Raw genomic sequence first — 26351 nt, 5'->3', positions numbered from 1 at the left:
GCAGAGGGAGAAGCAGGCTCCACGCAGGGAGCCCGACGCGGGACTCGATCCCGGGTCTCCAGGGTCACGCCCCGGGCCCGAAGGCGGCCGCTCAACCGCTGAGCCACCCAGGGACGGATCCCTGATTGCAAGTGTTTCAACCAAGTTCTTTCCGCGAGATCTGTTTTCATACCGAATTACCCAAACCAGGTCCTCTTTTCGCTTCCTGTGCTTGCAACACCCCCTCCCACGGCTCCTCCCCGTGCCCGAGGTCCGGCTGGGACCGAGCCTCCACGCGGCGGGCAGAGCTGCGGCGGGGCTCCCGCGGGTCTCTAACCTCCACCGCGGGGGCTCGCCGCGCCCGGACCGCCCCCCCCCCCCGGGGGCTCGTGCGGCGGCTGACACCCGGCAGGCCCAGGGAGGTCGGACCACCTGTGGCCGGGCGACCTTCCGCCCACGGCGCACCGCGCGACCCGGGCTCCTGCCGACGCGGGCCGAAGCGCAGCTGCGGGAGTTCCCGCCGCCACCCCGGTTCCCGCCAAGCCGGCATTTAAAACCAAACCGCCGCGGCCGGCGCGCCTCGGGACGACCGCCCTGCGCGGGCCCGCGGAGCCGACCTCGGAGCCTGCCCGGCGCGGGGAAGCGTCCTCCGGAGCGCCCGGGGGTCCCGCGCTCTTGCCCTCGCCCCGGGCTGCGGACGCGGTCCGTTTTTTCCTAACGGTGGCAGGAAGGGGAAGGAAACGCGTGGGATTCAAAGGTTTGCGGGCAGGTCGGCTCGCGGCCCCGAGGCTCGAGCATCGCGTTCCGCCCCGGGCGGACCCTCGGCGACCCCGGCCCGCCGCGCCCCGCCGCGCCCCCCGCACGACGCCCACGCCCACGCCCACGCCCACGCCTCGGCGCCCCGCCCACTCCCGGGCGTGGAGCCCCGCCATTCTCGCGAGAGCTCGGCGGGCCTCGCCTCCTCGGCCTCCGGGCTCTCGCGAGAAGAGGCTTCGGAGCCGGCCTGTAACCTGCCCGGGCGGCTCTGCTGGCCGCCGCCGCCGGAGCGGCCGCACCACACGCGCCTCCCGAGGGGTCCGGTCGAGAGGGGAGCGGGGGTGTCCCGGCCGCCGCCTTCGCCTCGGGCCTCGTGGACACTCAGGAGGGACCTCAGGTTCGAGGGTGACTGGACTCAGCTGGGGAAGTCGGTGGGGGCGGCGCCGGAGGCTGGGCTTGGCTGGGCGGCGGAGGAAGGGGGCGGAGGGCGGCTGTGGCGGCGGTCGGGGCGTCCCGGTCCCGGTCCCGGCCCCGGCCCCGGCGACGAGCCCCTGCGACGAGCCCCTGCGACGAGCCCCGGGGGGGCGGCTCCGGGCTCCGGGCTCCGGCCGCCGCCGGGCGCGTCGAGGGGCGAGGACGGGACTGGGGCTCCGCGGCGCCGCGCCTGGGCCGGGCGTCCCGCGGCCTTTCCCGGGGTGAAGGCGGTGCCGTCCTCATCCCTCCTTCCCCGAGCCCGGCGGCCCCGTGCCCCGCCCCCTCTGCTGTCACGGCGGGGCCCACGCAGCGGCGTCCCGAGGGATGGAGCGGCAGGTAGTGCGCCTCGGGGGCCGGGGAGCGAGCTCCCCTCAGGTGCCGCGTGCGGCTTCAGGCTGTCACAGCGTCGCGTACGGCGGAGCTTTTTGTTTTCCCAACACCGCCAGGAAACCTGCCTGCTTTTTATTTTCTCCTTCAGGTGCAAGGTCCCTAACACCTCTTTTTCTTTTTCTTTCCCCCCCCCCCGGGGTGCAGGGAGACCAGACGTCATTTGGTGACTTGTTAGCGTGGGGGCAGGGGGACCCATCCCTGGTCTCACAGACTTCGCACAGTACTTGTCAGAATTCAGAGTCGGTGATGAAGACTCACTAGTCCGCGCTTGCTGTGTAGCTGGAGCCTCGCTTGTCTCTTTGTGCCCTTAGCACGTGCAGGTTATTTGAAAATGTCTTCATCTTTAAGAGTCTTCGTGCTTTTTATTTCATCTCAAACAGCCCAGCACATTGACTTTTATTTGGACCATTAGGCATCCCCCACCCCTACCCCCTCCACCCCCCCCCCCCCCCACACTCAACACACACACTTGACCCAGGAGTTTTTAGAGACGAGGTTAAGGATACATTTCGAATGAAATAGACTGTAGAGATTGGGAGAATAGGTCTAATGAGGAATGAATGCAACTATAAGCCCCCCCCCGCCCCCACCAAAAAAAAAAAAAGTTTCTGTGCTGGGGGAGGCCATCCAGGACTGAGGTCCAAGCCTTGAAAATGAGTATGCAGTTGTTTGAATGTAAAAGCGGAAAGCGGTGGAAGATACTTGGGAAAGGATTTGATGGTGGGTAAGGGTTAAAAAGTGCATGAGAATGATTTTTGAAGGTGTAAATGTGTGTGTGTGTTTTTTTTTAAAGTGGTTATTTATTTTTTTTAAAGATTTTATTTATTTATTTATTCATGAGAGAAAGAGAGAGAAAGAAGCAGAGACACCGGCGGAGGGAGAAGCAGGCTCCATGCAGGGAGCCCGACATGGGACTCGATCCCGGGGCTCCAGGATCACACCCTGGGCTGCAGGCAGGCGCTCAACTGCTGAGCCACCCCGGCTGCCCTGTAAATGTGTTTTATAAATTTCCGTGGCCTTTCTCAGAGTTTATGACCTGTCTACTATTGTTCCATATATATAAGGAGAAAGTAAAGGGAGAATCTGAAGCATGGAGGGTGGTAACAGTGCTCAATCAGGAAGGCTTTCAGTGTCTCAGCAATGTTTTGAGTTCCTTCCCCCCCCCCTTTTTTTTTTTTACCTTCCAGAAAAGGTTTCAGATAGGCTTTTTACCTTTATGCCACCCTTCTATCAGTCTGAATTTTTTTTCTTTCTTACTCTTCTATGCCTTGTGAAAAATTTTTTTCTTATTGACTGTCAAGTTGCAAACCAGCAAGATCTGCTTTGTGGTTTTTTTTTACGTTTACGTGACTTGGTGAAGTGTGAGAGCGAGCTGGAAAATATGCACCTTTTATAGAAATAGGTTATGAATAGCAAACTCGCATGCCTTCAAGTACCAGGCAGATGAAAATGAGTGAACTGCACTAGAGAGTTTATGCTTCATCTTAGACGGCCATCAGTTATCAGGTCCAGCTGATGAGTGCTGTACATGAATGTGGGTCCAGTTTTCAGCTTTATTCTTTTCTTTCTTTTTTCTTTTTTTAAGATTTTATTTATTTATTTACTCATGAGAGACACAGACAGAGAGGCAGAAACACAGACAGAGGGAGAAGCAGGCTCCCTGTGGGGAGCCCTAAGCGAGACTCCTTCCCAGGACCTGGGGATCATGACCTGAGCTGAAGTCAGACGCTCAACCGCAGGGCCACCCAGGTGTCCCAGAGTTTTCAGCTTTCTTAATAGAACACAGGAAATTTGATTTTTGCTTGAAGTCTCTTGCTTGTTAAAAATATTGACAGCTGCTTAAAAATAACTTAATGTGGCCCAACCAAACCCAAACCTGTCAGTTGTATCTTGTTTTCCAGTTTTGGACCCCTGTTATAGGTCAAAATGAATAAATTTTACAACTGGAAAAAAAAAAGATTTAAAGCAAATATGCCAATTAGTTTGAAATTTCAAACATAGGAGGAATTGAGAATAATGTCAAGTCTAATTGAAAATAGTAGAAAAATTTAATAGTTAAATTTAATAGCCTTGAAGTACAAATGGAATTGGTACTTTAAAAAAATGTTTTAATTATGGAAACAACCGCAGAAGAACTAAGGTTCTGTGTAAAGTTGATTTATAGGTATCTTGTATGGGAGTTGATTTACTGAGGGCCCTTATTTTACTTGTAATTAGTAAGTGAAATTCAGGAACCCTCTGTAACTCATCTATAGTTCTGAATGTTTATTGGTTGCTCTGCCATCCCACATTTCGTTCTCATTGACTTTTACTGGAAGTAATATTAGTTTCTTGAGTTCTGTTCCTGGCAGATGGGGTGAGGGGAAGGTATATAGGGGTAGTAAGAAATGGGATGGGGAGAGTATGATGTGAAGCAGGCACTCAAGTTCCTCTTCTTTACATTGTACATTAAAAAATTGATTCGCATTAGCTACTTTTTCTTGTAAGAATAGTAACTGACTAAACAGTGCATTACACATGGTAGAGCTTAGTGATATTTGTAGAATTAAACCCCATGGATTAAAGCACATTTACCCATTAGTGGGAAATACTTTAATCACATAATCTGATTCATATTTAGTTGGACTGAGGGGAACGGAAGTTTAGAGGTCAGATCAAGAAAGAGACCTTAGGCATATTGAAGGCAAGATGGAGGTCTTTGAAGGGGGTAAGGGTGAGAGAGGAGACTAGGTGAGGGAGAGAGCTTTGAAAAGGAAGATAAAATTGTCAAGTACCTTTTCATCTGTTGTCTAATTTTACAAAGAGCTCTGTTTTTTACAGCTAAATTTACTGTGACTCTTACAAAGACTACAGAGAATACTGGTTTTTCAAGAGGACCTCTTTGGTAGTTTGATTTTCTTCCTTTTAACCCAGTCTCCTCAGGTCAAACTAGTATAATCTCTCTTCATCCAATCCCTTCTCTCTCTAGTATGGGGAGTGAAACAGGAGATCTGTATTATGTTTGTGAGGTGTTGCTGTTAAGAGTGTAAAACATTCTGAAGAAACTGTTGTATACTTGTGGAGATTATGTTTATTGAAGGGGCAAACATCATTTTTCCCTCCCCATGTTTCTATCATGATTTGTAAAGTAGATCTTGGAAGTAGCTTTCCCCCTTTTTTTTTACCCTCTGAAATGCCTTCCAAAGAAAGCGTTAGGTGAATCTAAGAGAAGAGATTGAGTGTTTTTGCTCAGGGCCTCTTGGTTCTGTTTTTGGAACTCCCAGTTCTTAGGATATACATTCTCTGTTTGTATGGTGGATTTATCTGAGCAAGCTGGGCCTATGAGGGAAAGGAAAAGGAATATCTACAAATCTAAGTAAGTTTATTTGTTTTTTAAAGATTTTATTTATTTGATAGAGAATGAGCAGTGGGGAGGGGCAGAGGGAGAGAGAGAGAGAGAGAAGCAGACTCCCCACTGAGTAGGAAGCCCAACTTGAGGCTCCATCCGAGGACCTGGAGATCATGGCCTGAGCCAAAGGCAGACGCTTAACCTACTGAGCCACCCAGGTGCTCCTGAGTAAGTTTAATTTACGTTTGAAGTAATAGGAAGCTTTCTTTTGGCCACTGGTTTTAGCTGTATTTTTATCTTTATTTGTCTGACTCCTGTATTTTGCTTCTTTGTTGGTAATGAACCCACAGTGAGGGAGGAAGAGGTAGTTATAGATTAATAAAGGAAGAATTATTTAAGAATTTTTTTCTCCTTTTGGATAGAATGTTTATTAGAGTATAAGCTAATGTTGCATTTCTACTCTGGCTTGCTCTGGTTTACTTTGGCATCCTTGAAACACAATTCCTTGCTAAGCAGGTAGCAATCTAGAGCACAGAGATGGAAGGCAATCAGAATTCAGAGATCCTCACTGGGAGAGGATTAAGAGGTTTGTAAATGTTAGTTGTGGGTGATGGCAATACAGTGAGTTGAGTACTTGAAATAGTACAAACTCGAACATAGAAGAAGAAAGATTTTAGGTGGAGTATGTGATCTTATGTCATAGTAGATTGCTAAAGATGAGTAAGATGCTAAAAGATATCTTTGCCAGTGAAAGCATCTTTCTTTGTCCTTAATTGCTAGTTTCTATTTTTCTGTTTGAAATGTAGAATATCTGGTGCCTGGTACTTATTTTTATCTTTATAGTGAAATGAGTTATCTATTAACATTTTTGGTCACAAATTGAAATTAAGGTTTGGTATTTGGTTGGGGATGAGAGTCTCATACTGAATCATTGAAGTAATTGATTAGAAGGTATGAGTAACACTTCTGGGGTCATTTTAAATTGCAAATATTTCTGCTTGTAATACCTTATTTGGGATCATTTAGATCTGGATTTATTTACTTATTAAAAATCTTTTATTTATTTATTCATGAGAGACAGAGAGGCAGAGACACAGGCAGAAGGAGAAGTAGGCTCCATGCAGGGAGCCCGATGCGGGACTTGATTTCCAGACCCGGGATTACGCCCTGGGCTAAAGGCAAACGCTCAACCGCTGAGCCACCCAGGCGTCCGTAGACCTGGATTTAAAGCCAGTTGTTAGCTCTATGAGGTTACTTAACCTTTATAAGCCTTTGTTTCCTCACATGAAAAATGTAGAGAGAGCACAAATGTCAGGAGATTAAGAATGAAATAAAATATGTAAATGTACGATGTAAATAGTAAAGTGAATATCACTTGTTAGCACTTTGTTCTGTGTTTATGCTCAGAAAATAGCCTGTGATCTTGAAACAGATCATTCAGGCAAATTTGCTTGTATATCTGGCCATCTCTTGGAGGGAAACAAGTTCCAATGGCTGTTACAGCCTTGCCATATGACTCTTCCACTAGGAATTACTAATTTTTTTTTTTCTTTTTCTTTATTCTGGTCAACACTGAACGATAGAAAGCTCTTTTTCTTGCTTTTCTTGTTGGTGTCCATTGACCAATAGCTGGTATTCAATGTAATTTGAATGCCAAGTGGAATAGTGGCAAAAAGGGGAGGGAGAATACATTGAATGGGGAGATGATTTTTACACTTTAAAAGTCCTCTTGGGACGCCTGGGTGGCTCTGTGGTTTAGCGTCGCCTTCTGCCCGGGGCGTGATCCTGGAGACCTGGGATCGAGTCCCACGTCGGGCTCCCTGCATGGAATCTGCTTCTCCCTCTGCCTGTGTCTCTGCCTCTCTGCTTCTCTCTGTGTCTCTCATGAATAAATAAATAAACTCTTAAAAAAAAAAAGTAATCTATTGGGATACTGTTATTCTAAATATAAAATTATTTTTATTAATTTGTATTATTTCCCTTTTGTTTCTACGACTGTTGCTACTATAGCAGGTGAGTAGAAAATTATCCTATGTTTTTATTTATGGACTACATTAAATCTCACCTTAAAAGTAAGCTTTAAAGTTCAGATACCTCAGAATCTGAATCTGAGATCTCAGGTGCAAAATTGTGCAACAAAATAGCATTTTCTTAATTCTTGAATGGTCGTACAAATAGTGCTTAATTATTTCATTCAGGGCAGTGTGCTTTATGCAATGCAAGATTGAATTTGATTTTCCTTACACCTAGAGAGCAAACAATACAGCGTGCTCTGTCCTTTTGGTTCTCATTTGTTAGAGTTTTCTTAAAAAGTTCCTGTAAGATGGTAACTGTGGAGCACTGTTGTTTCTTTCTAATGGGGTATTCCAAATTGCTTGAGTTTCTCCTTTGAAAAAGAATGTCGAGTTATTAGAAAGTAGTGGAAGTTCTAAAACCATAATACTCAAAGTACTTTAAATCACGAATACTCTAATTTTTGGAAGAGCAAATTAACCCTCTTTCTGATTTCAATAGAAGTTATTGGCTGGTAGTGGGGAAAGCTGAGACTAGAATACAGATCTGTAAGTCTCCTGATTCTGAGTGGTTTATATCAGCCATCTCCTTAATGGGCCATATGTACTTCTGGGAGTGTATGGAAAACTTATTTGTTGTGCCATTTGAAAGAATAAATAGAACTTCCATTTATATATTTTTTACTTAATCCCTTTTTCATTTCTGTTTTGTTTGTGTATTTATGTAGTATGTATGTAATACTGGTATGACAGTACATATGCATTATTTATATACATGTATATGTATATAGCTGTTAAGTTATTTGAAATCAAAACATAAGAAAGGAGAAAGTGTCATATTTTAGAAGAAAAGTGATATCTTCCATCATTGCTTTCATTTATCATTCATCAGTGAATGATATTTAACAGTAGTCTTGAACACTTGTTGGTTTTGAAATTGTTTTACAGTGAGTACTTTGAAAATTACTTATAAAAGTATATTTTTTGGAGTAATTTCTTTTCAGCTATAAAAGTATAATGCATTGCATGCGATTTGAGATATTTAGCAAAGAGCAAGGAAGAAAATGACACTGTAATACCATGGCCCAGTGATAATTGCTTCCATCCCCTCCCTCCCTTATCTCTCTCCGGACCCCCATCCATTCTCTTTTTCTCTCTCTGTCTCTCTCTCTCTCACACACACACACACACACACACACACACACACATACAATTGGGATCGTTCTGTTTGTAGTGACTTAAAATTTTTATTTTGAGACAATTAAAAGAAAATTTGAATTATAGATGCATAGATTTAAAAATTAACATTTCCTTCCTCCTCTTTTCTCTCCCTTTCCTTCTATCATCATAAATGCTCTGATAAACTATTTGTTAGGATAAAATTTTTAAAAGTAGGGATTCTTGTGTGTGATATGATACCCTGTGAGTTTTATAGTTTATATTCCCACAAACTTGAGTAGCCATTTTCTCTGTACTTCAGCCATCACTGATTATCATTAAAACCAACCAACAAACCTTTGACAATTTGATAGGTTAAACATCTCAGATTTAACGTGGCTTTTTTATATTACTAGTGAGATTGAATATTTTTTCTTTTTCACCCACTCATATCCTCTTTATAAATTGCTAGTCCATGAACTTTGCTTGTAGTGTTCACATATTTTAATATGGATATGTAAATATTATATATTTAAGGTTTTAATTCTTTAATTTGTATTGTAAAACTTTTTGTAGTTTTTCATTGTTATTTTATTTGAATTTTTATATAGTCTAACCTAATGCTTTTTTTTTTTTTTTAAGATTTTATTTATTCATTCATGAGAGGCACAGAGAGAAGCAGAGACATAGGCAGAGGGAGAAACAGGCTGCTTGAGGGGAGCCCAATGTAGGACTCGATCCCAGGACCCTGGGATCGTGACCTGACCCAAAGGCAGACACCCATCCGCTGAGCCACCCAGGTGTCCCTAACCTAATGCTTCTTGAAGCCTGTGTATAGTTCTAATTTTAATCCCTGATGAAATTTTCAGTAGTTTTTGTTGAGAATATTAGCATAATTGGCTGGCAGCACATTCCTGTTTCTCAAACTAGCAGTCTTTGGCTTGATGGTGTTTTCTTTGATTTGAGGCTTAGAAATTCCTTCTTTCCTCTGAGAGCTAGATAAGTATTCACTTAAATTTAAATTTTCTCCTTGATTTTTGTTTTGTTTTAAGATTTTATTTATTCATGAGAGATGCAGAGAGAGAGAGAAAGAGAGAGAGAGAGGCAGAGACACAGGCCGAGGGAGAAGCAGACTCCATGCAGGGAGTCTGATGTGAGACTTGATCCCCAGTCTCCAGAATCAGGCCCTGGGCTAAAGGCGGCGCTAAACCGCTGAGCCACCTGGGCTGTCCTTTTTATTTTATTTTTTTAATTAATTAATTAACTAATTTATTTAATTTATTTTTTATGGTTTTATGTTGTACTATGGAATTTTTAATGTGGAATTTGGGAGAGAGAACATGAAGAGGGAGAGGATGTTCTTTTTTTTTTTTTTTTTTAAATATTTTATTTATTTATTCATGAAAGACACACAGAGTGAGGCAGAGACACAGGCAGAGGGAGAAGCAGGCTACATGCAGGGAGCCCGATGTGGGACTCCATCCTGGGTCTCCAGAATCAGGCCCTGAGCCGAAGGCAGATGCTCAACCACTGCCACCCTGGCATCCCGGGAGGGGATGTTCTCCTCAAATAGTTAAGCAGTTAATTTATGTAGAACCTGTCTAACCTTGAATCTGTCTATAATCCACCTATGTATTTCTTATCGATTTGAAATGCTACAACCGGCACTTTTATTTTCTGGTATAGCATCTTGATGAGTTGTGTATTAAATTTGAGAGACAGTATAGTATGGTGGAAAAAAAATTGATTTTGACTACAGAGATGCGTATCTGTGTCTTGGTTTATTTATTAGTTATATGACATTAGGCAAATAACATAATCTCTTTAAGTTTAAGCCAATTTCTCATTGTTTAAAAAAGCTACCTCTTGTGTCTTATAGGATTGATATGTCGATTAGTATAGATAATATATATGAAATTCCAACTTATTACTCAAGATTCCCTGAATTAGGTGCATCTAGAAGACCCTGTGCCTCAATCCTACTTTAAAAACCTCACTAAATGGGCAGCCCGGGTGGCGCAGCGGTTTAGCGCTGCCTGCAGCCCGGGGTGTGATCCTGGAGACCCGGGATCAAGTCCCACGTCGGGCTTCCTGCATGGAGCCTGCTTCTCCCTCTGCCTGTGTCTCTGCCTCTCTCTCGCTCTCTCTGAATAAATAAATAAATAAATCTTTAAAAAAAAGAAAAAAAGAAAAATCTCACTAAATGTTTTGGAGTTCATTTAATGCTGAAACGTATTTAATCTACCGCCAGTCTGGTAAACTTCCCAAAGGAGGATGGCTTCACCATTTTCTTCATTTTGATTTGTTTTGGTCATTACTTACTATTCTAGATGGAGGTATTAAATAAGAAGAGATGAATGAATTTGAGTGACATGGCAGTCCTCCTTATTGCTATAAATCTGCAATTACATTTATAATGTACATCTACTGTTTATTTAAATAAAACCAAAGAAACACTAAATCGTGCAGTTTAGAACATGGTAGTTATAGGCTTTTTAGTTATTTATTTAGAATATATAAATACATGATTCAAGTATCAAAACTATATAAAATGGATACTCAAAAGTGTTGTTGCAGCTGTATTGCTTTCACTTCATTTCCATCCTGCTCCTGTAGGTAACTATTTTTATTAGTGTCTTATTTATCTTATTAGAATTCTTTTTGCAAAAATAAACAAATATGTGTATATTTGTATTTATGTATATATGGTTATATTTATTTAATTTATTCACAAAAGGTAACAAGCTGTATTACGTGTTCTTGTTTTTTTTTTCCCTACATAACAATATATCTTGGATACTGATCCATAATTATACATGGGGTCTCCCTTATTGTTTTTTGTTTTTTTTAAAGGTAGTGTGCACAGGGGCGGCAGAGGGAGAGGGAAAGAGAAAGAATCTTAAGCAGGCACCACCAATGAGGCAGGGCTCAATTTCATGACCTCAGCCAAAATAAAGAGCTTAACCAACTGAGCCACCCAGGTGCCCCTCCCTTCTTTTTTATTGTGTAGATGTACCACATTTTATTCATTTAGCCTTTGTTGATGCACATTCAGATTGTTTTCAGTCTTTAGCAATTACAAACAAGTCTACTGTGAATATTTTGATTAGTATTTGTGGAGTTGTATCTTCTGGATAGATTCTTAGAAGTGAGGCTGGTAAACATTTGTATAATTTAGATATTGTAAAATTCCTTTCCAAGGGGGTTATATCATTTTGTTTTTCATTAGCAGTGTATGAGAATGCAGAGAATATCTGTTTCTCCAGTCTCACCAGTAGAATATATGGTCAAAATTTGGGGTATATTCTTTCATTTCTCTTATGAGGTAGAATGAACATATTTTCATAGGTTTAAGGCTATTTGCCTTTATTTATTTTTAATTTTTTTTAGAAATTTTTTAAAAGATTTTATTTATTAATGAGAGACACAGAGAGAGAGAGTGCGGCAGAGACACAGGCAGAGGGAGAAGCAGGCTCCATGCAGGGAGCCCGACGTGGGACTCGATCCTGGGTCTCCTGGATCAGGCCCTGGGCTGAAGGCGGCGCTAAACCACTGGGCCACCCGGGCTGCCCTATTTGCCTTTATTTTTGTGAGAATTTCCCATGTCTTCTGTGTATCCTCTATTTTGGAGGGAGAATCTGTCTTTTTTGTTTCTCTTTTTAAAGAGTTCTTTATATAGTAAAAGGTATTTTTTAAGTTTTGTTATTTCCATCTATTTCTGGATGTTTTATCCTGTTCTTTTGGTTTGTCTATTCATATACCAGTACAACCGACTTTTAGTTTTTGAAATGAGCCTTAATCTCTGAATATAAGAAAATAAATTTTACTTTATTAAAGTTGAACACTACCTGTAATATTAAGACACAGATAGTGTGTATGTATGTGTGCAAGTATTTTGTCTCAAGGCAAATTTTAGATTCCTTAAAGTGAAGCATTTAGAGGAAAAATAACGTTTTTTTTTTTTTTCAGGGGGAAGGTGCTGAATTTTGCCTCTTACTGTGCTGGCATGTATGGTAGTTATAAGACACATACTGGTCTTTAAATTTAGAGTAAATAAAATGGAAAATTAAGAATTTCTTCAGTTGCAGAATATTCCAGGTGTTTAGCCACATATGGTTAGTGGCTGCTTTTTGAGTAGTGTAGAAATAAAACATTTTCATTATAATACAAAGTTCTTTTGGATAGCACTGCAGTCTACAACTTGAATCATACTTAGGGCCTTTTCTAGCCTATTGAGTTGGTGGCAGATAAACAAGCAAAAATTTGAAAGGAATAGAAAGTAATGGGAATAATGAATGGGCAAAATGGAACAGCACATAACTAAAGCTTATTTGAAGAAAATATGTAACTTATTTTAAAAGTCTCACGGAGGAAAAAAATTGATTAAAATTCTGTTTAAAGGGGTCAGGGAGGAAAAAAGAAAACATTATTTAAGAGTCTGACTTTGTTTAAGGATGCTGGTTCTTAGGAGTTGAATGTAATCTCCTTTGATTTAGGCACTTCATCAGCTTACTGGAGATTTGCCTATATTAAATTTTATGCCAAGGTGATTTGTTTCAATTAAGAATTTTCCAGTTTTGAAGGCAGTATTATTTGGTCAGAGAAGAAAAGGAAAAAGGGATGTAGGTACAGAAAACGAAAACTTAAGATTTCTTTAGAATATTAAAAAAAAAAATCATGTCTTTTAGTAAATTTAAAAATTCGGTACAGTAAACAGCATCTAGTGCTTTACAGTGCTATCCATGTAATGCAGCTAATTAGAAAATGGGTAAGATATGGAAAGATTTTCAAACATTGATCTGTTTAAGATGAGGAAAAACAAATGAAACATTTCTTAAAGTGTTAATATCTTGAATAATAAGTCAGCAAATTTGAATAGAAATTCTGTAAAAATTGTAAAGTTAGTTACCTCAGAGATTTTATCTCTGGGTCACTTCTATAAAAACAAGGGCTGATTGTGAGTTGACTTTGGAAGTCTTACATTTTGTTGGATTAGATAAGGAAGCCCTTTAAATAGATAATGTACCTTTAAACTTTTAATGAGAATTCCATGCAATCTTATTAAATCTCTGAGTTATCTCTAGCAAAATGCCTGAAGATGTGCTCAGTACTTAATGGATTTTGAATGAAAACATAAATCAGTTATACTTGATATCATGGAACTAGTTACACAAAATTTTGTCAGATATAATCTAGTATAAAAATATCCTGAATAAAGTTCTCAGTTTTATTTACTTGCCTTACTTTAACTTCAGCCAATCAGAAAACGACAAGCCTTGACAATTGAAAGAGCTTCTGTGAAATTGACAGGTAGCTTTGAGGAATATTTTGGGGAAATTTAAGGATCATTTGATAATATTTTTAAAAGTTTTTTAAAGATTTATTTATTTATTAGAGAGCGAGAGAGAGTGCACAAGCAGGGAGAACACAGAGAGGGGGGAGAAGCAAACTCCCCAGAGTAGGACCCGGATATGGGACTTGTTCCTAGGACCCTGAGATCCATCATGACCTGAGCCAAGGCAGAGGCTTAACTGACTGAGCCACTCAGGTGCCTTAAAAATGTTTTCAAGGATGTTTCTTATACTTTCCCTTTTTTAACTCCACTTTCTTAGTGTATATTTCCTAATAGCAGGTATTAGCATTCAAAATTGAATTGCTATAATTTTTGCACATTTGAGGGTGGGGTTCACATAACTGGTGCTCTTTACCATAACTAAAACATGGATATAATTATATGATACTATTCTTTTTTAAGACAATCTTCACAATTGGATTTCTTCACAATTTGGACTTCTCTCCTAGTGGATTGTGTTAAAATGAAATGCCTTTCAGTTTCTTTCATCTTAAATTTAATTAAAACATTTTGTAAAAGCTTACATATAAGTTATACTAAGCTGTGGGAACATAATGTGAATCATGCTTTGTTCTTGTCTTCAAGGATCTTACAGTTTAATGGGAGACATGTAGCAAGAAACTTCTACCAATGCGTAATGGTGTTTAGGACATGCTACCTGAGTATATGGCACCTTGGCATATTGAATACTTTAAGCTGAAGGAATTTGAGAATCAGCATATACAGCATGGACTTTCTGACTTGCCTCTGAAGCAGGTCAAAAACCCTCATGAGAGGTGTCCTCCCTTTACCCTGAGGGAAGGAGCATCCTTAGCTCTGAAGATGAAGGGACAGAGAGGAATCTGAGGAACAAGTCTTGCTATTGAGTTTCCCTTAGTTTGTTATACTCAGCTCATACTCTTTGTCCTGTTACATCTTTCCACAACTTTCCACTCTTCATCAAATAATAAAAAAGAACACTCAGGTTTAATCATTTCTTGAGGTTTTCATTTCCTTATGAAAGTTCCCAGGTCATGTAAAACCTTATTAAATAAATTTGTATGCTTTTCTTCTGTTAATCTTTTGTTACAGGGGTCCCAGCTGAGAACTTAGAACAGTAGAGGAAAAATATGTTTTTTTCTCTTCTACAATATGTATTCATTAGCAGTAAGAAACAAAAAACTACACTTAAGCAGTAAAATTAAATAGGGAAGAAAATTTCTGTAACAGTGCTACTTCCAAATACTTTATTGTAGATCCCGCTTCCATTATTATCATTATGCAGACAGCATGTGTTATATTCAAATAGTATAAGGAATACAATGAAAAGTCTCTCATTCCGGCCTTTCTGCAGAGGCAACCAGTTATAAGTTTTATGTGGTATTTATAGCCATTTTAAAAACATATGCACACATGGACGTTTGCATATCTATTTCATTTTATTTATTTTTTTAAAAAGATTTTATTTATTTATTAATGAGAGACAGAAGGGGCAGAGACATAGGCAGAGAGAGAAGCAGGCTCCATGCAGGGAGCCCGATGCCGGACTTGATTCCGGGACTCCAGGATCACACCCTGAGCTGAAGGCAAATGCTCAACCACTGAGCCACCCAGGCATCCCTCATTTTATTTATATTTTAAAGTAAGCTCTGTGGCCTACATGGGGCTTGAACTCACACCTCAAGATTAAGAGTTGCATGCTCTACCAACTAAGCCAGCCAGGTGTCCCATTTGTGTATATATTTTAAAAAAATCTTGGAATACATAACACACATCTGTATCTTGCTTTTTAGTGTAACTATATCTTGGAACATTTTCCTTATTAGTGTGCATATTATCTATCTCATTTTTACTGATTGCGTGATATTGTGCAGATTTTTAACCAAGTTTTTTGGAGTTTTTTTTCTTTTTTTTAAAGATTTTATTTATTTATTCATAGAGACAGAGAGAGAGAGGCAGAGACACAGGCAGAGGGAGAAGCAGGCCCCATGTAGAGAGCCTGACATGGGACTCGATCCAGGGTCTCCGGGATCATGCCCCGGGCCTGCGCCACTGGGGCTGTCCTGGAGTTTTTTTTCTTTATTTTTTTATTTTTATTTTTTTTCTGGGAGAGAGTGTGTGGGGAGAGGCAGAGGGGAGAATCTGCAAGCAGGCCTCCTTCTGAGCACTGGGCTCGATATTACCACCCATGAGATCATGAGCTGAGCTAAAACCAAGAGTTGAACACTTAACTGACTGAGCCACCCGGGTGTCCTTAACCAATTTGTTTTTGATGAATATTTAGGTTGGTTCTAGGTTTTTGCTGTGACAAATCTGTGAAATCAAAGAGAGAAAAGAGATTTATGCATTTTGTGTGTATGTCTGTGTTAGTATTGTGCTATGTATTATTAGAACCAGGGTTGAGCAGATCTTAAGGTTTTAGTGTAATACATAGAATGTATTGGACAATACAGGTAGTTCCTCTCATCCCTACTTGCTGGTGTTCATTCCTTTGTGTAATCTGCCCTTGTGCCTGAGCAGAATTTGTGATTTCCTTTTAACCAAAAGAATATGTTAAAGATAATGAGATGTTCCCTAATTACATTGCATAGAACTTCATTTTGCTAGCATGTTTGCTATATCTCCATAATTAGTTTTGCATCCTGCAACCGTGAGGAAGTAAATTATTACAATCTCCGTAAACTTGGAAGTGCATCCTTCTCTAGTGGAGCCTCCATATGAAGATCTAGTCACGGTTGACACCTTCATTGTGGCCTTGCAGAGGACCGAGCTAAACTATGCCAGATTCCTGACCAACAGAAACTGAGAAAATATATGTGTTGTAAGCCATTGTTTTTTTTTTGTTTTTTGTTTTTGTTTTTTTTTTTTAGCCATTGGGTTTGTGGTAATTTGTTATGTAGCAAGGAGGTTTTTCTCTCCAAAAGAGAAAAATTTTAAGCTTGGATATGGCAAGAATATCATGATAAAAATAACCGAAGGAATTTTTGCAGAGGTTAGAAACTAGGATGATTGTTTTTTCCATACATTAAAATTTACTTTTAAGCTAACAGTGAAATAAGTATTTTCATTTAAGCACTATAGGAATCACATAAGATTTCGACTTAGCTTCTAAAACTTATCAGCAATTGTGTCCAAAGTACATAGCTCTTTGATGACCCTGCATAGTCTAAGGATTTTTTTCTTATTAGAAAAAAGAGAAAGGGGGCAAAGGGAGAGGGAGAGACAGAGTCTTAAGCACACTTGCAGCCCTACGAGGGGCTTGATCTCACAACCCTGAGATCATGACCTGAGCTAAAACCAAGAGATGGATGCTAGGTACCCCCATCTAAGGTATTTTTGGTATTAAGTAGAATAGGAAGGATCAATTCCTGGAGAAATTAAGAAAATTCAAAATGTGTAGAAATACTATCCCTAATCATTCATATATCCCCTGCTCCTGTGATTGTTTTGAGGTTTTTTTTTTTTTTTTTGGCACCAGGACATGAATGATACCATATTTATCTTTTTATTCCAGCCGTCTAGCACATTATAGGTACTCAGTAAATCTTGAGCAACTATCTAGGAATTCTCATTGTCTTCTGTGATCTCAAGAGGCAAATAGAAAGTCATGAATGAGTTCATGAAATATTATACAAATTTTGCATTTAGTAGTCTGCTAGAGAAAGCAATGTGCCCAGCACTATGTTATTATTTTTTTTAAAGATTTTATTTATTCATGAGAGACAAAGAGAGAGAGAGAGGTGGAGACACAGGCAGAGGGAGAAGCAGACTTCCTGCAAGGAACCCGACATGGGACTGGATCCTGGATCCTGAGATCACGCCCTGAGCCGAAGGCAGATGCTCAACCACTGAGCCACCCAGGTGGGCGGCACTATGTTATATAAGGTTTCCTGACTCATCAATTTTTAAAAACAATTTGATTGGCAATTATAGGTAATTGATAAGATTATGGTAATGAGAATTATGTTATTTTCTTCTCATTTAAGGAAATTGAGGGCTTGGAGCTTATACAAAGTCATGCAATGTTGTATCTGATTCTAAAACCTTTTTGTCTTAGTCACTATTTTGACAGAAGTAGAAGAGTTCCAACCGGTTTTCATTCTCAAAAGTTTATGTGTACTTATGGCTGTGGGAAGATAGCTATTAAGTATCCTTGCAATGGTAATGGAGGCAATAGGATTCAGGTTTTTCTTTGTTTTACAGATTTTATCTATCTTTAGTAGAGAGGAGAGAGAGAGCATGCAAGCAGGAGCAGGGAGAAGCAGACTCCAGGCTGAGCAGGGAGCCTGATGCTGGGCTCCATCCCAGGATTCTGGGATCACCACCTGAGCTGAAGGCAGACACTTAACCAACTGAGCCTTCCAGGCACCTTGACTTACATTTTTTGATTAAAAATTGGTTTAAATATGTCATGCTGGTGGTGGGGGCAGCTGGGTTGCTTTGTCAATTAAGCGGCTGCTTTGGGTCAGGTCGTGATTCCTCTGTCCTGGGATGGAGTCCCTCTGTCTGATTCCCTGCTCAGCAGGGGAGTCTGCTTCTCCCTCTCCTGCCCCTCCCCCTGCTTGCTCTCACTCTTTCTCTCAAATACATAAATCTTAAAAAAAAGTCATGCCAATTTGATAATTGTTAAGTATTAATAAATATCTCAACTGATTTTTTTTTCTTTTTAAATTTCATTGTAAATTTAATCCAATAGAATTCTCTTTCTGGTTGATTTATAGGTCTTATGTTTTTTTTTTTTTTTTTAACTCACAACCCTGAGATCAAGACCTGACTTGGTATCAAGAGTCAGATGCTTAACCAACTAAACCACTCAAGGTGCCCCCAGGTCTTACAAATTTTGACAAAGGCATGCAATTGCATAACTACCAGCACTGCAATCCAGGTATAGAATAGTTCCATCCCCCCCCCCCCCCCCCCCCCCCCGCCCCAGTTTACCTTGTGCTATCCCTGTGTAGTTCCCCAAGCCCTAATCCCTGGACCCCTGGCTATTCTGCTTCTATATCCCTGAGAATGTTATGGAAATGGAATTATCTGTAAGCGACCTTTGAGTCTGGCTTCTTTAGCTTACCATAACGCTTTTGAAATTCCATTTTGTTGAATGTATCAGTAGTAACTTCAATTATGCTGTCCTTTTTTGTGTCTACAGATACGTTCACTTGTTCCTCAGTCTTTATTTCTCTGTATTCTTTGGGTTGGATAATTTCTACTAACTTATTTTCAAGTTTTCTTTTTTATTTTCTCATTTTGTCTGCTGTTGTGCCCATTTAATTGAAGTTTTCATTTAAGTTATTGTCCTTTTCAGCTAGAGCTGAGTTTTTTCATTTTTTGATAGTTTTCACCTTTCTATTGAGATTCCCTTTCTGTTACTCATTAAAACCACCTTCTTATTTTAGTTCTTTGAATATATTCCCTTAATTGCTTACATATAATATGTGAAGTCATCATTTGCTAAATCTACATCTGGGCCTATTTGGAGTCACTTTCTATTGATTGCCTTTTTACTTTTTTTTTTTTTTTTTTGCATATCATAAATTTTTTTTTTAAGATTTTATTTATTCATAAGAGACTCAGAGGCAGAGACATAGGCAGAGTGCCAAGGGAACCTGATGTGGCATTCAATCCCAGGAGCCTGGGACACTTAACCACTGAACCACCCAGGTGTCCCTGTATCTCATAGTTTTTTTTTTTTTTGAAACCAGGGCATTGTAATGCTCTTATGAGCATTCATTGTTTTTTGTTGTTGTTATTGTTCTAGTGGTCCATTAACTTGCCTGGTCTCAGTCTGCAAACATTGTTTCCCAAGCAGTGTGTACCCACTGAAGTCTGTGCTCAGTTCTTCTTCCAGCTCCTTATTTTTTAGTTTAGTCTCTTGGGGAGTGGGTGGAGGAGAGTTTTCCCCCTCCTGTGTAATTTGGTGGTTAGCCAAATATTTGGGCTGACATTACATTCAGATTTTGGAGCTCACTCTCTCTGTGGTTCCTCCACTTCTGGGTGTTCCCTCTTAATTACTAGCTCCTCCGTCTCTGGTGGTTTCTGTCCTCTGACACCTGAAGCCAGTAAGACTTCTGCTGCTGCTAGGGCTGTGTATGATTGGGGAATGTACTCAGTTTAGAAAGCATCAAACTCCTAGATCTTATGCCCTGTAGCTTTCAAGGGTAAATTCCTCTGTAGTCTACTGCAGAGGCTACCTGGGGTCTCCCTTTCTTACATGTGTAATTTAGCTAAGCAGACCTTATGTGGAGATTTTGGGTCAATACCTCTGTGCGGTTCTTTCATTCCCAGTATGTATGACTTAAATTTCCAGCTGCACTTCCAGCTCTGAAGTCTTTTCTCTACTAGTTTGAGCTATATGGCTCTCTGGTTTCCTTCACCATATTTGTAGAGGATGGGAGGGCACTCAGCATAAAAACTTCCATCTGAACTCACAATTCAATTCCCTTTCAGAATACACTCTTCCACTGCTTTGTGCTTTAAGACATTTGCCAGTGCTTTTATTATTTTTTTATTTTTATTTTTAGAATTTATTTATTTATTTATTTATTTATTTATTTGAGACATGGAGAGAGAGGCAGAGACACAGGCAGAGGGAGAAGCAGGCTCCATGCAAGGAGCCTGATCTGGGACTCGACCCCAGGACTCCAGGATCACGCTCTGAGCCAAAGACAGACGCTCAACCACTGAGCCACCCAGGTGTTCCGTGCCAGTGCTTTTAAACAGTAGTTTAAAAAATATTTTATCCAGATATAAATGTTGTTATCTGCAAGGGGCTCACATGATCATTTCACTTGGCTGCCTTTGCAGGTGGTTTCTTTTCAAAAGTTGCTTCCACCTCTTGTTTTTCTTTCACAATCATCTGTAGCAGTATTCACTTTCTCCAGCCTCTCCACTTCTTGATGTAGTTAAAATATCTTCTGGATATTTGGCTTTCTGTGCAGCTGAAGCAGTCCTTGACTCCTAGCCCTGGCATCACTATGTGATTTTGTTCATTGTTTTCCCTCTTACTTATCAGGTCTTCTCTCTAGTTAGTAATCACCACACTTGAATTACTTTGTTTGCAAAGTTTGAGAGAGAAAAACAATTTCACATTATTAGAAAAGTTCTCATATAATGACCTTATTTAGAGTGAGATCTCAATAGGATGGATAAAGCCACAAGATGGCTAAAATTAAAAAAAAAAAATGTGCTGGCAATAGGAACAAACGTATGAATTTCTGTGTACCTAGGTTGGTACATTGGAAAGAACATGGGCTTTCTGTTAGACGTATGCAACAGGACTGTATCAGGTTGTTGCGACCTTTAAATAGGAGAAAATTAAACTTCCTAACTCGTTGATACATAGTAAAGACAGAATATATAGTTTCCATGTACTATCCTTTTTTTTTTTTTAAACTCTTCTATGGATGGTTGCCATTAATTAATACTATCTGGAAATAGTATCCCAAGAGCCACCTCTTTATTTATTGTAGTCCTGAAGATTCTGTTCCCCAACCCACCCCTTTTTAGATGGTAATATCCAAGAAAATAGAAGTAATCAATTGCCTTTTTCCTGGCTGACTTTTGGCAGTCTCCTGAATGCATGTCCTTAGCCAATAGGCCCAGTTGTTCCAGCCTCTACAGATTATTTCTAAATTATTTATAATTTGGATTATTTTTGTCATGCCTCAAAATAGCAATGAACTGTAACCTATTTTCTAAGAACTTTGTTTCCAGTAGTCCAGTAATTATCTTTTTTTTTTTTTGATTACAAGATCTGTACAGTTAGTGTGCCTTATATGAATTAGACATTGGGGAGCCAAGAATCACATGTTATTTTTTTTAAGATTATTTATTTATTTGAGAAAGAGAGAGTGCATGAGCACGCACACACAAACAGGGAGAGTGGCAGAGGGAAAGGGAGAAGCAGACTTCCTACTGAGCAGTGAGCCCAACACAGGGCCGCAGGATCATGACCCAAGCTGAAGGGTCAAGACCAAGCTCAACCGACTGAGCCACTCAGGCACCCCAAGAGTCATATTTTAAAGGGACTTTTCATGGTAAGGAGTTTAGATCAGGAAGCGGAGAGCCATTACACCTTTTTAGAAAGATAATTTTGATTAAGGTGGAGAAAGTATGGACTGATTGGTTTGGTATAGAGGTCAACCAGATAGATGTTAAGGTTTTAATGAAGGCAGCAGCCTTACCAATAAAAAGGGAGAAGAGGAATCAAAACAAAGTTTTGAAGTAGACGATGTTGGGAAATGAGGAGTCAAGGATGACTTCAGGGTTCCTGATGTAGTAGAGATGACCCTAGCTGATATGGAAGGCCAAGATAGAGCCTGGCATTGTTGAATTTGAGATATTGAAGAACTCAGAGATAATAAAAACAGTATAGGTAGTATATAAAACCCAGTGTTATCAAAGGTTTGGTCCTCATGGTGTTTTTTTGTCTGCTGTCTCCCTGGACCCAGCAAATGACAATGAAATCCTAAAGAACACCCAAGCTTTGATAGACATGAAGAGTTGGGGTAATAGTGCAAGAACTATGTAGGTAGGAGAGAGACACAGGAGTAAATGGTATATGGAGCCTTTAACTGAGGCTTTTTTCCCTTAATAAGGTGAGTTTTGGAGCACAGGACAATGCCCAACTTGCTTTAGCATCTTATAAATAGCTCAGTGTATTGTATTTGGTGTTCCATAAGTGCTTGAATGAATGAATGAATGAATGAATGAATGAATGAATGAAAGAAAATGTCACCAACTATGGTGCAGAGATTAAGAAAGATTATTGGACATTTCAAAATAGTATATAGTGTGTGTCGTTTGCCTTTTATCTATTTGTAGTTTTATCTGTAGCTTATTGATAACATTTGAAACTACAGGAGCACATATAGGCAAACACAGACATTTTTTTTCTAGATAACTCAACTTGAATTTCACTTGTTTTTAGCATGTTTGTAGCCCTGACTATTGGGAGTAAGGACTGGGGAGAAATCTTTCACATGGTGATACCCAAGTTTTATTGACAATTGTAAATATGATTTTCCAGTTGACCTTTTTAATAGCTTTCATCTGAAAGTCTTTACTTTCTTGTGTCTAGCTGTAAAATACATGCTTATTAGGATTGATTAGTAAGACATATTGGTATTTCCATTCTGCTAGATACATGCTACCCATTATAAAATGCTGGAAAATGTGGATCTGAATTTACCTTATGCATTTTTTTTGTGATTGTATTTTTGTAGTCACTTCCTCCTATGGTTTAGGATCCTTCTTCTTTCAGTGGACATCTTTGGATATTCAGAGGGGTATGTCTTTTAGTTAAGGGTTAGGAGGAGATAAAATGCTCTTGTAAAGAAATATTAATGCCTGGAATAGCTTGCTGGATGACATAAAGAAAAAAATGCTCTAAATCTATCCTACACAACCTACTAAGCCTCTCTATATCTTTTTTAACTTTATATCAACTTTTCTTAATACTCTTTTTACCTTTTGTGTCTCACTTGCACTGTGACCACTTTTTTTTTTGACCACTTTTTTCTACTTCTTTATTTCCTATTTGTTCGTTCTCATCCTTCTCCTTTGCCTCATCTCTTCAGTACACATAACTAGATATAATATCAAGTTGAAGTTTTAAATAATTTCTTTTTTAGTAAGTACATTTTTATTTTTATAATTAAAAACTGAAGTGACATTGAGATTTTTTTGTTTTCAAAGTAATTTTATAGTTTTTATGTTCATCTGATATCTGATTGAATTTTTTTTTTTTTATTACTTGGTGATCCTTAAACAGGTCTCCTTTTCCAGGAGCATTCAGCAAATAAACTGGCATTTACTGAGCAATTTGAATTAGCCATTTTACAATTTTCCCCCTTCCCCTTTCTATTTTTTTTTAAGTTTACTTAAGTAATCTCTATACCCAGTGTGCGGCTCGAACTCATGACCCCAAGATCAAGAGTCTCATACTCTTCCAATTAATCCAGTCAGGTACTCCCTTTTCTGTTATTTTGATAGATCATTGATTTGCCTACATATTTATTAAAGTGCTCACTTATTGAAGGTTTTCAATTGTTTTTGGAAAGAAATTACTAATTAACCATGAAGAAAATTATAGCATTTCTCTAAAATGGAAATATTTATTTTACTTTTTATTTTTATTTTACTTTTTATTTTTTATGGGAGTATTTATTTTCTTTGAGCTCTGAGATAGACTCACAGTTTTAATAAGTTTACCTTCAGCATTTTTTGTGAAATCTTACTGGAATTTTTTTATGAAACTCAGTAAGATACAGTATTTTCCCAGTTCTGGATTCCTTTTGACTTTTATGCACAACTCCTCCTTTCCCTCTATCGAATGCATTTTGGAAAAGTCTATAGAAAGCATACAGGAATGGGTCAGGAAACCTGGGCCCTGGTCCAAATTATAGAACTTTGTTCTAATTGTTTCACCTTATTCGGTTTTTCTTTTGGTATTTGCAGTCTCTAAAAGTCAAATTTGACCTACCATTTCCAAATAAAATATTCCAGCCTGAGCATTTTTCAAGATCAACACTTCATTTTGTATTATATATTCTCATTGTTCTTTATAATCCTGCCATTTACCAACATTGTAACCTTTTGCAAAGTAACTGAACTACTGAGATTGTTTTCTGTTTATGGGGATTATAAAATGATTGTGAAGATTGTGAAGATTGTGAAGATTAAATTGGATAGTGAAATATACTTCAAAATACTTAGTTCAGGTATTCTGTAAAGCTATTGTTAAGTTAGTTTTCTTATAATTTTAAGAGAGTAGTAGAAATAACAGTCACAAGTCTCATAGGACAAGGCATGAAATATATGAATCCTATCAATACAATATTTTTGTGGTGACTACAATGTAAGGAAACATGATGTTACATTCTTTTATTTTTGAGCCCACACTAAGTTTCTATTCAGGGTCTTTTAACTTGGTTACAGAAATAACAACTTTATTATTTGATTATACTAGATACTTTATTAAGCCTCTTAAAACTTTAAGTAATTAAGAAATGTATTGCAGGTGAAATTCTGTCTGAAATAATAATTCTCTGGAATTGTTTTGCCTTTTTTGGTTTGATATTAGTATTTGGAAACATGAGGTATCCAGATGGCAATTAAGAATATTTATTAAATGTAAATAGCATACTATTAAACTGTTACATAGGGGGTTGCAGATTTAATAGGAGACTCAAATGAAAAGTACCTAAAAAGACTTCTGGTGTTTATATTAATCTCATTTGTGGCATTTTGTATGTCTAGTATTTTATAATCCTGTTCATCACTTTAAAAATATGTCACAGTAACTCAGAAAGTATGTAAAATTCTTGACTATTTTATTCTGCGTGGAATAGATTTAAAGGTCAACACTACTCTTTTATGTAGGTTATGGGTGCTACATATGTGCTTTCAGAGCAGTAGTGTGAGGAAGCTTGAAGTGGGATGGCAGGACGGCCTCATCCTTATGACAGTAACTCCAGTGATCCAGAGAATTGGGATCGGAAATTGCATAGTAGACCTCGTAAACTTTATAAACATTCAAGGTAGGTAGAAAATATGTATTTCATATATCAAAGCTCTGATAAAATGGACTTTTATAAAGAATCAAACTGCATCTGGTTGTGGCAAGTCCTGTCAGGATGGGGGCTGGTTTACAAAAAATAATGAATATTTGCATTTCTCCTTAAAAAAACTTTTACAGAAACATTTCTTCTTTTTTAATCTTCTTATATCTGTATTTATTTGAATTTTTGTTTGTTCCTCAGTAATGTTAAAATCTCCTTCGTCAACCTTAGTAATAAATGCTATAATTAATTTGACTCTGAACTCTGGCAAGACAGATTAGTTCTTTGTATTTAAAACTCTCTAATCGGAATTTATTTTGTGTTCTAAGTACATTGTGTGTATAGATTATACATAGTACTTTATAAGCTATGTCATACTGTGTTGTCATCTTGATACTAAAGGGAAAATCAGTCTTTTTGCAGTGACTCTTCTGGTTCATTTAAAGTTCGATGCATTAAATGAAATTAGTCTAAAAAATTTCTGCCCATTTTTATATTGTATGTAAAGCTTTCATTTTGTACTGTGTGACTTAATGAAGAAACCCTCATTTAGGACACTTTATGATTTAATATTTTAAGGTGTTAATTGACAGCTCATAAACCTCACATACTACAGGTATGTAAGCATGTTTTCATAGAGCGTTGTACTTTATAAATATTTACTTAGGGGATATTATCAAACATTTAACTCACTTGAATGTAAAATTCTATTCATTGATAACTGTTACCATTTTTCTTAAAAAAATAAAAACATGTGGTACTGAAATCCTTTTTGTAATTTTAAAGAAATAAAGTACTTTTTCAGGTACTTTTAAACTATATACCATACCTAGAAAATATGATTAACTGGTACCTTTTAAATCTCCTGACAAGATGTCTATCTTTATTGCGGAATTTTAATGTGGTGAGGAAAAACTTAAGTTGATGTATTAATTTATAAGTGCACACCAATGGTATGAGTGGTTTTGGTTTATTTCATTTTTTGGGTGTGTGGGTATGTATGTGTGCTTCAGCTGGTGCTCTAGTACTTTTTTTCCATCCTGCTTTATTATATGGATAATTTGTCTTTGAGATTAAAGAATTTTATCTGTGTAAGTGTAGGATAATTTTATCTGCTATGTTGTATGCATTTTTCCAGATGAACTGTTTATGTTATTCTTCCTAGTTCTTTTTTTTTTTTAATTTTATTTATTTATGATAGTCACACAGAGAGAGAGAGAGAGAGAGAGAGAGAGAGAGAGAGAGAGGCAGAGACATAGGCAGAGGGAGAAGCAGGCTCCATGCACCGGGAGCCCGACGTGGGATTCGATCCCGGGTCTCCAGGATCGCGCCCTGGGCCAAAGGCAGGCGCTAAACCGCTG

At 38.9% G+C, this 26351-nt stretch overlaps 1 protein-coding gene across 4 annotated transcripts in view; it reads left to right on the top strand.

Annotated features, from left to right (window-relative positions):
* Positions 1-993: 993 nt before the first annotated feature.
* BTBD10 (BTB domain containing 10) overlaps positions 994-26351 on the top strand; it is a 77921-nt gene continuing 52563 nt past the window's right edge. The window contains exons 1-4 of one of the 4 annotated variants that reach the window (XM_049099092.1): positions 994-1132; positions 16063-16250; positions 17132-17290; positions 24812-24969. In XM_049099092.1, the coding sequence (XP_048955049.1) occupies positions 24869-24969 (101 nt within the window). In that variant the 5' untranslated portion in view covers positions 994-1132; positions 16063-16250; positions 17132-17290; positions 24812-24868. The remainder of the gene's footprint in view (positions 1133-16062; positions 16251-17131; positions 17291-24811; positions 24970-26351) is intronic. The other 3 variants (XM_035704246.2, XM_025459544.3, XM_025459546.3) reach the window with 3 other exon arrangements.

The sequence above is a fragment of the Canis lupus genome, chromosome 21 (genome assembly GCF_003254725.2).
Source record: "Canis lupus dingo isolate Sandy chromosome 21, ASM325472v2, whole genome shotgun sequence".
Taxonomy (NCBI): domain Eukaryota; kingdom Metazoa; phylum Chordata; class Mammalia; order Carnivora; family Canidae; genus Canis; species Canis lupus.
The sequence above is the reverse complement of the archived record's forward strand: the minus strand, read 5'-3'. Positions and strand labels throughout refer to the sequence as shown.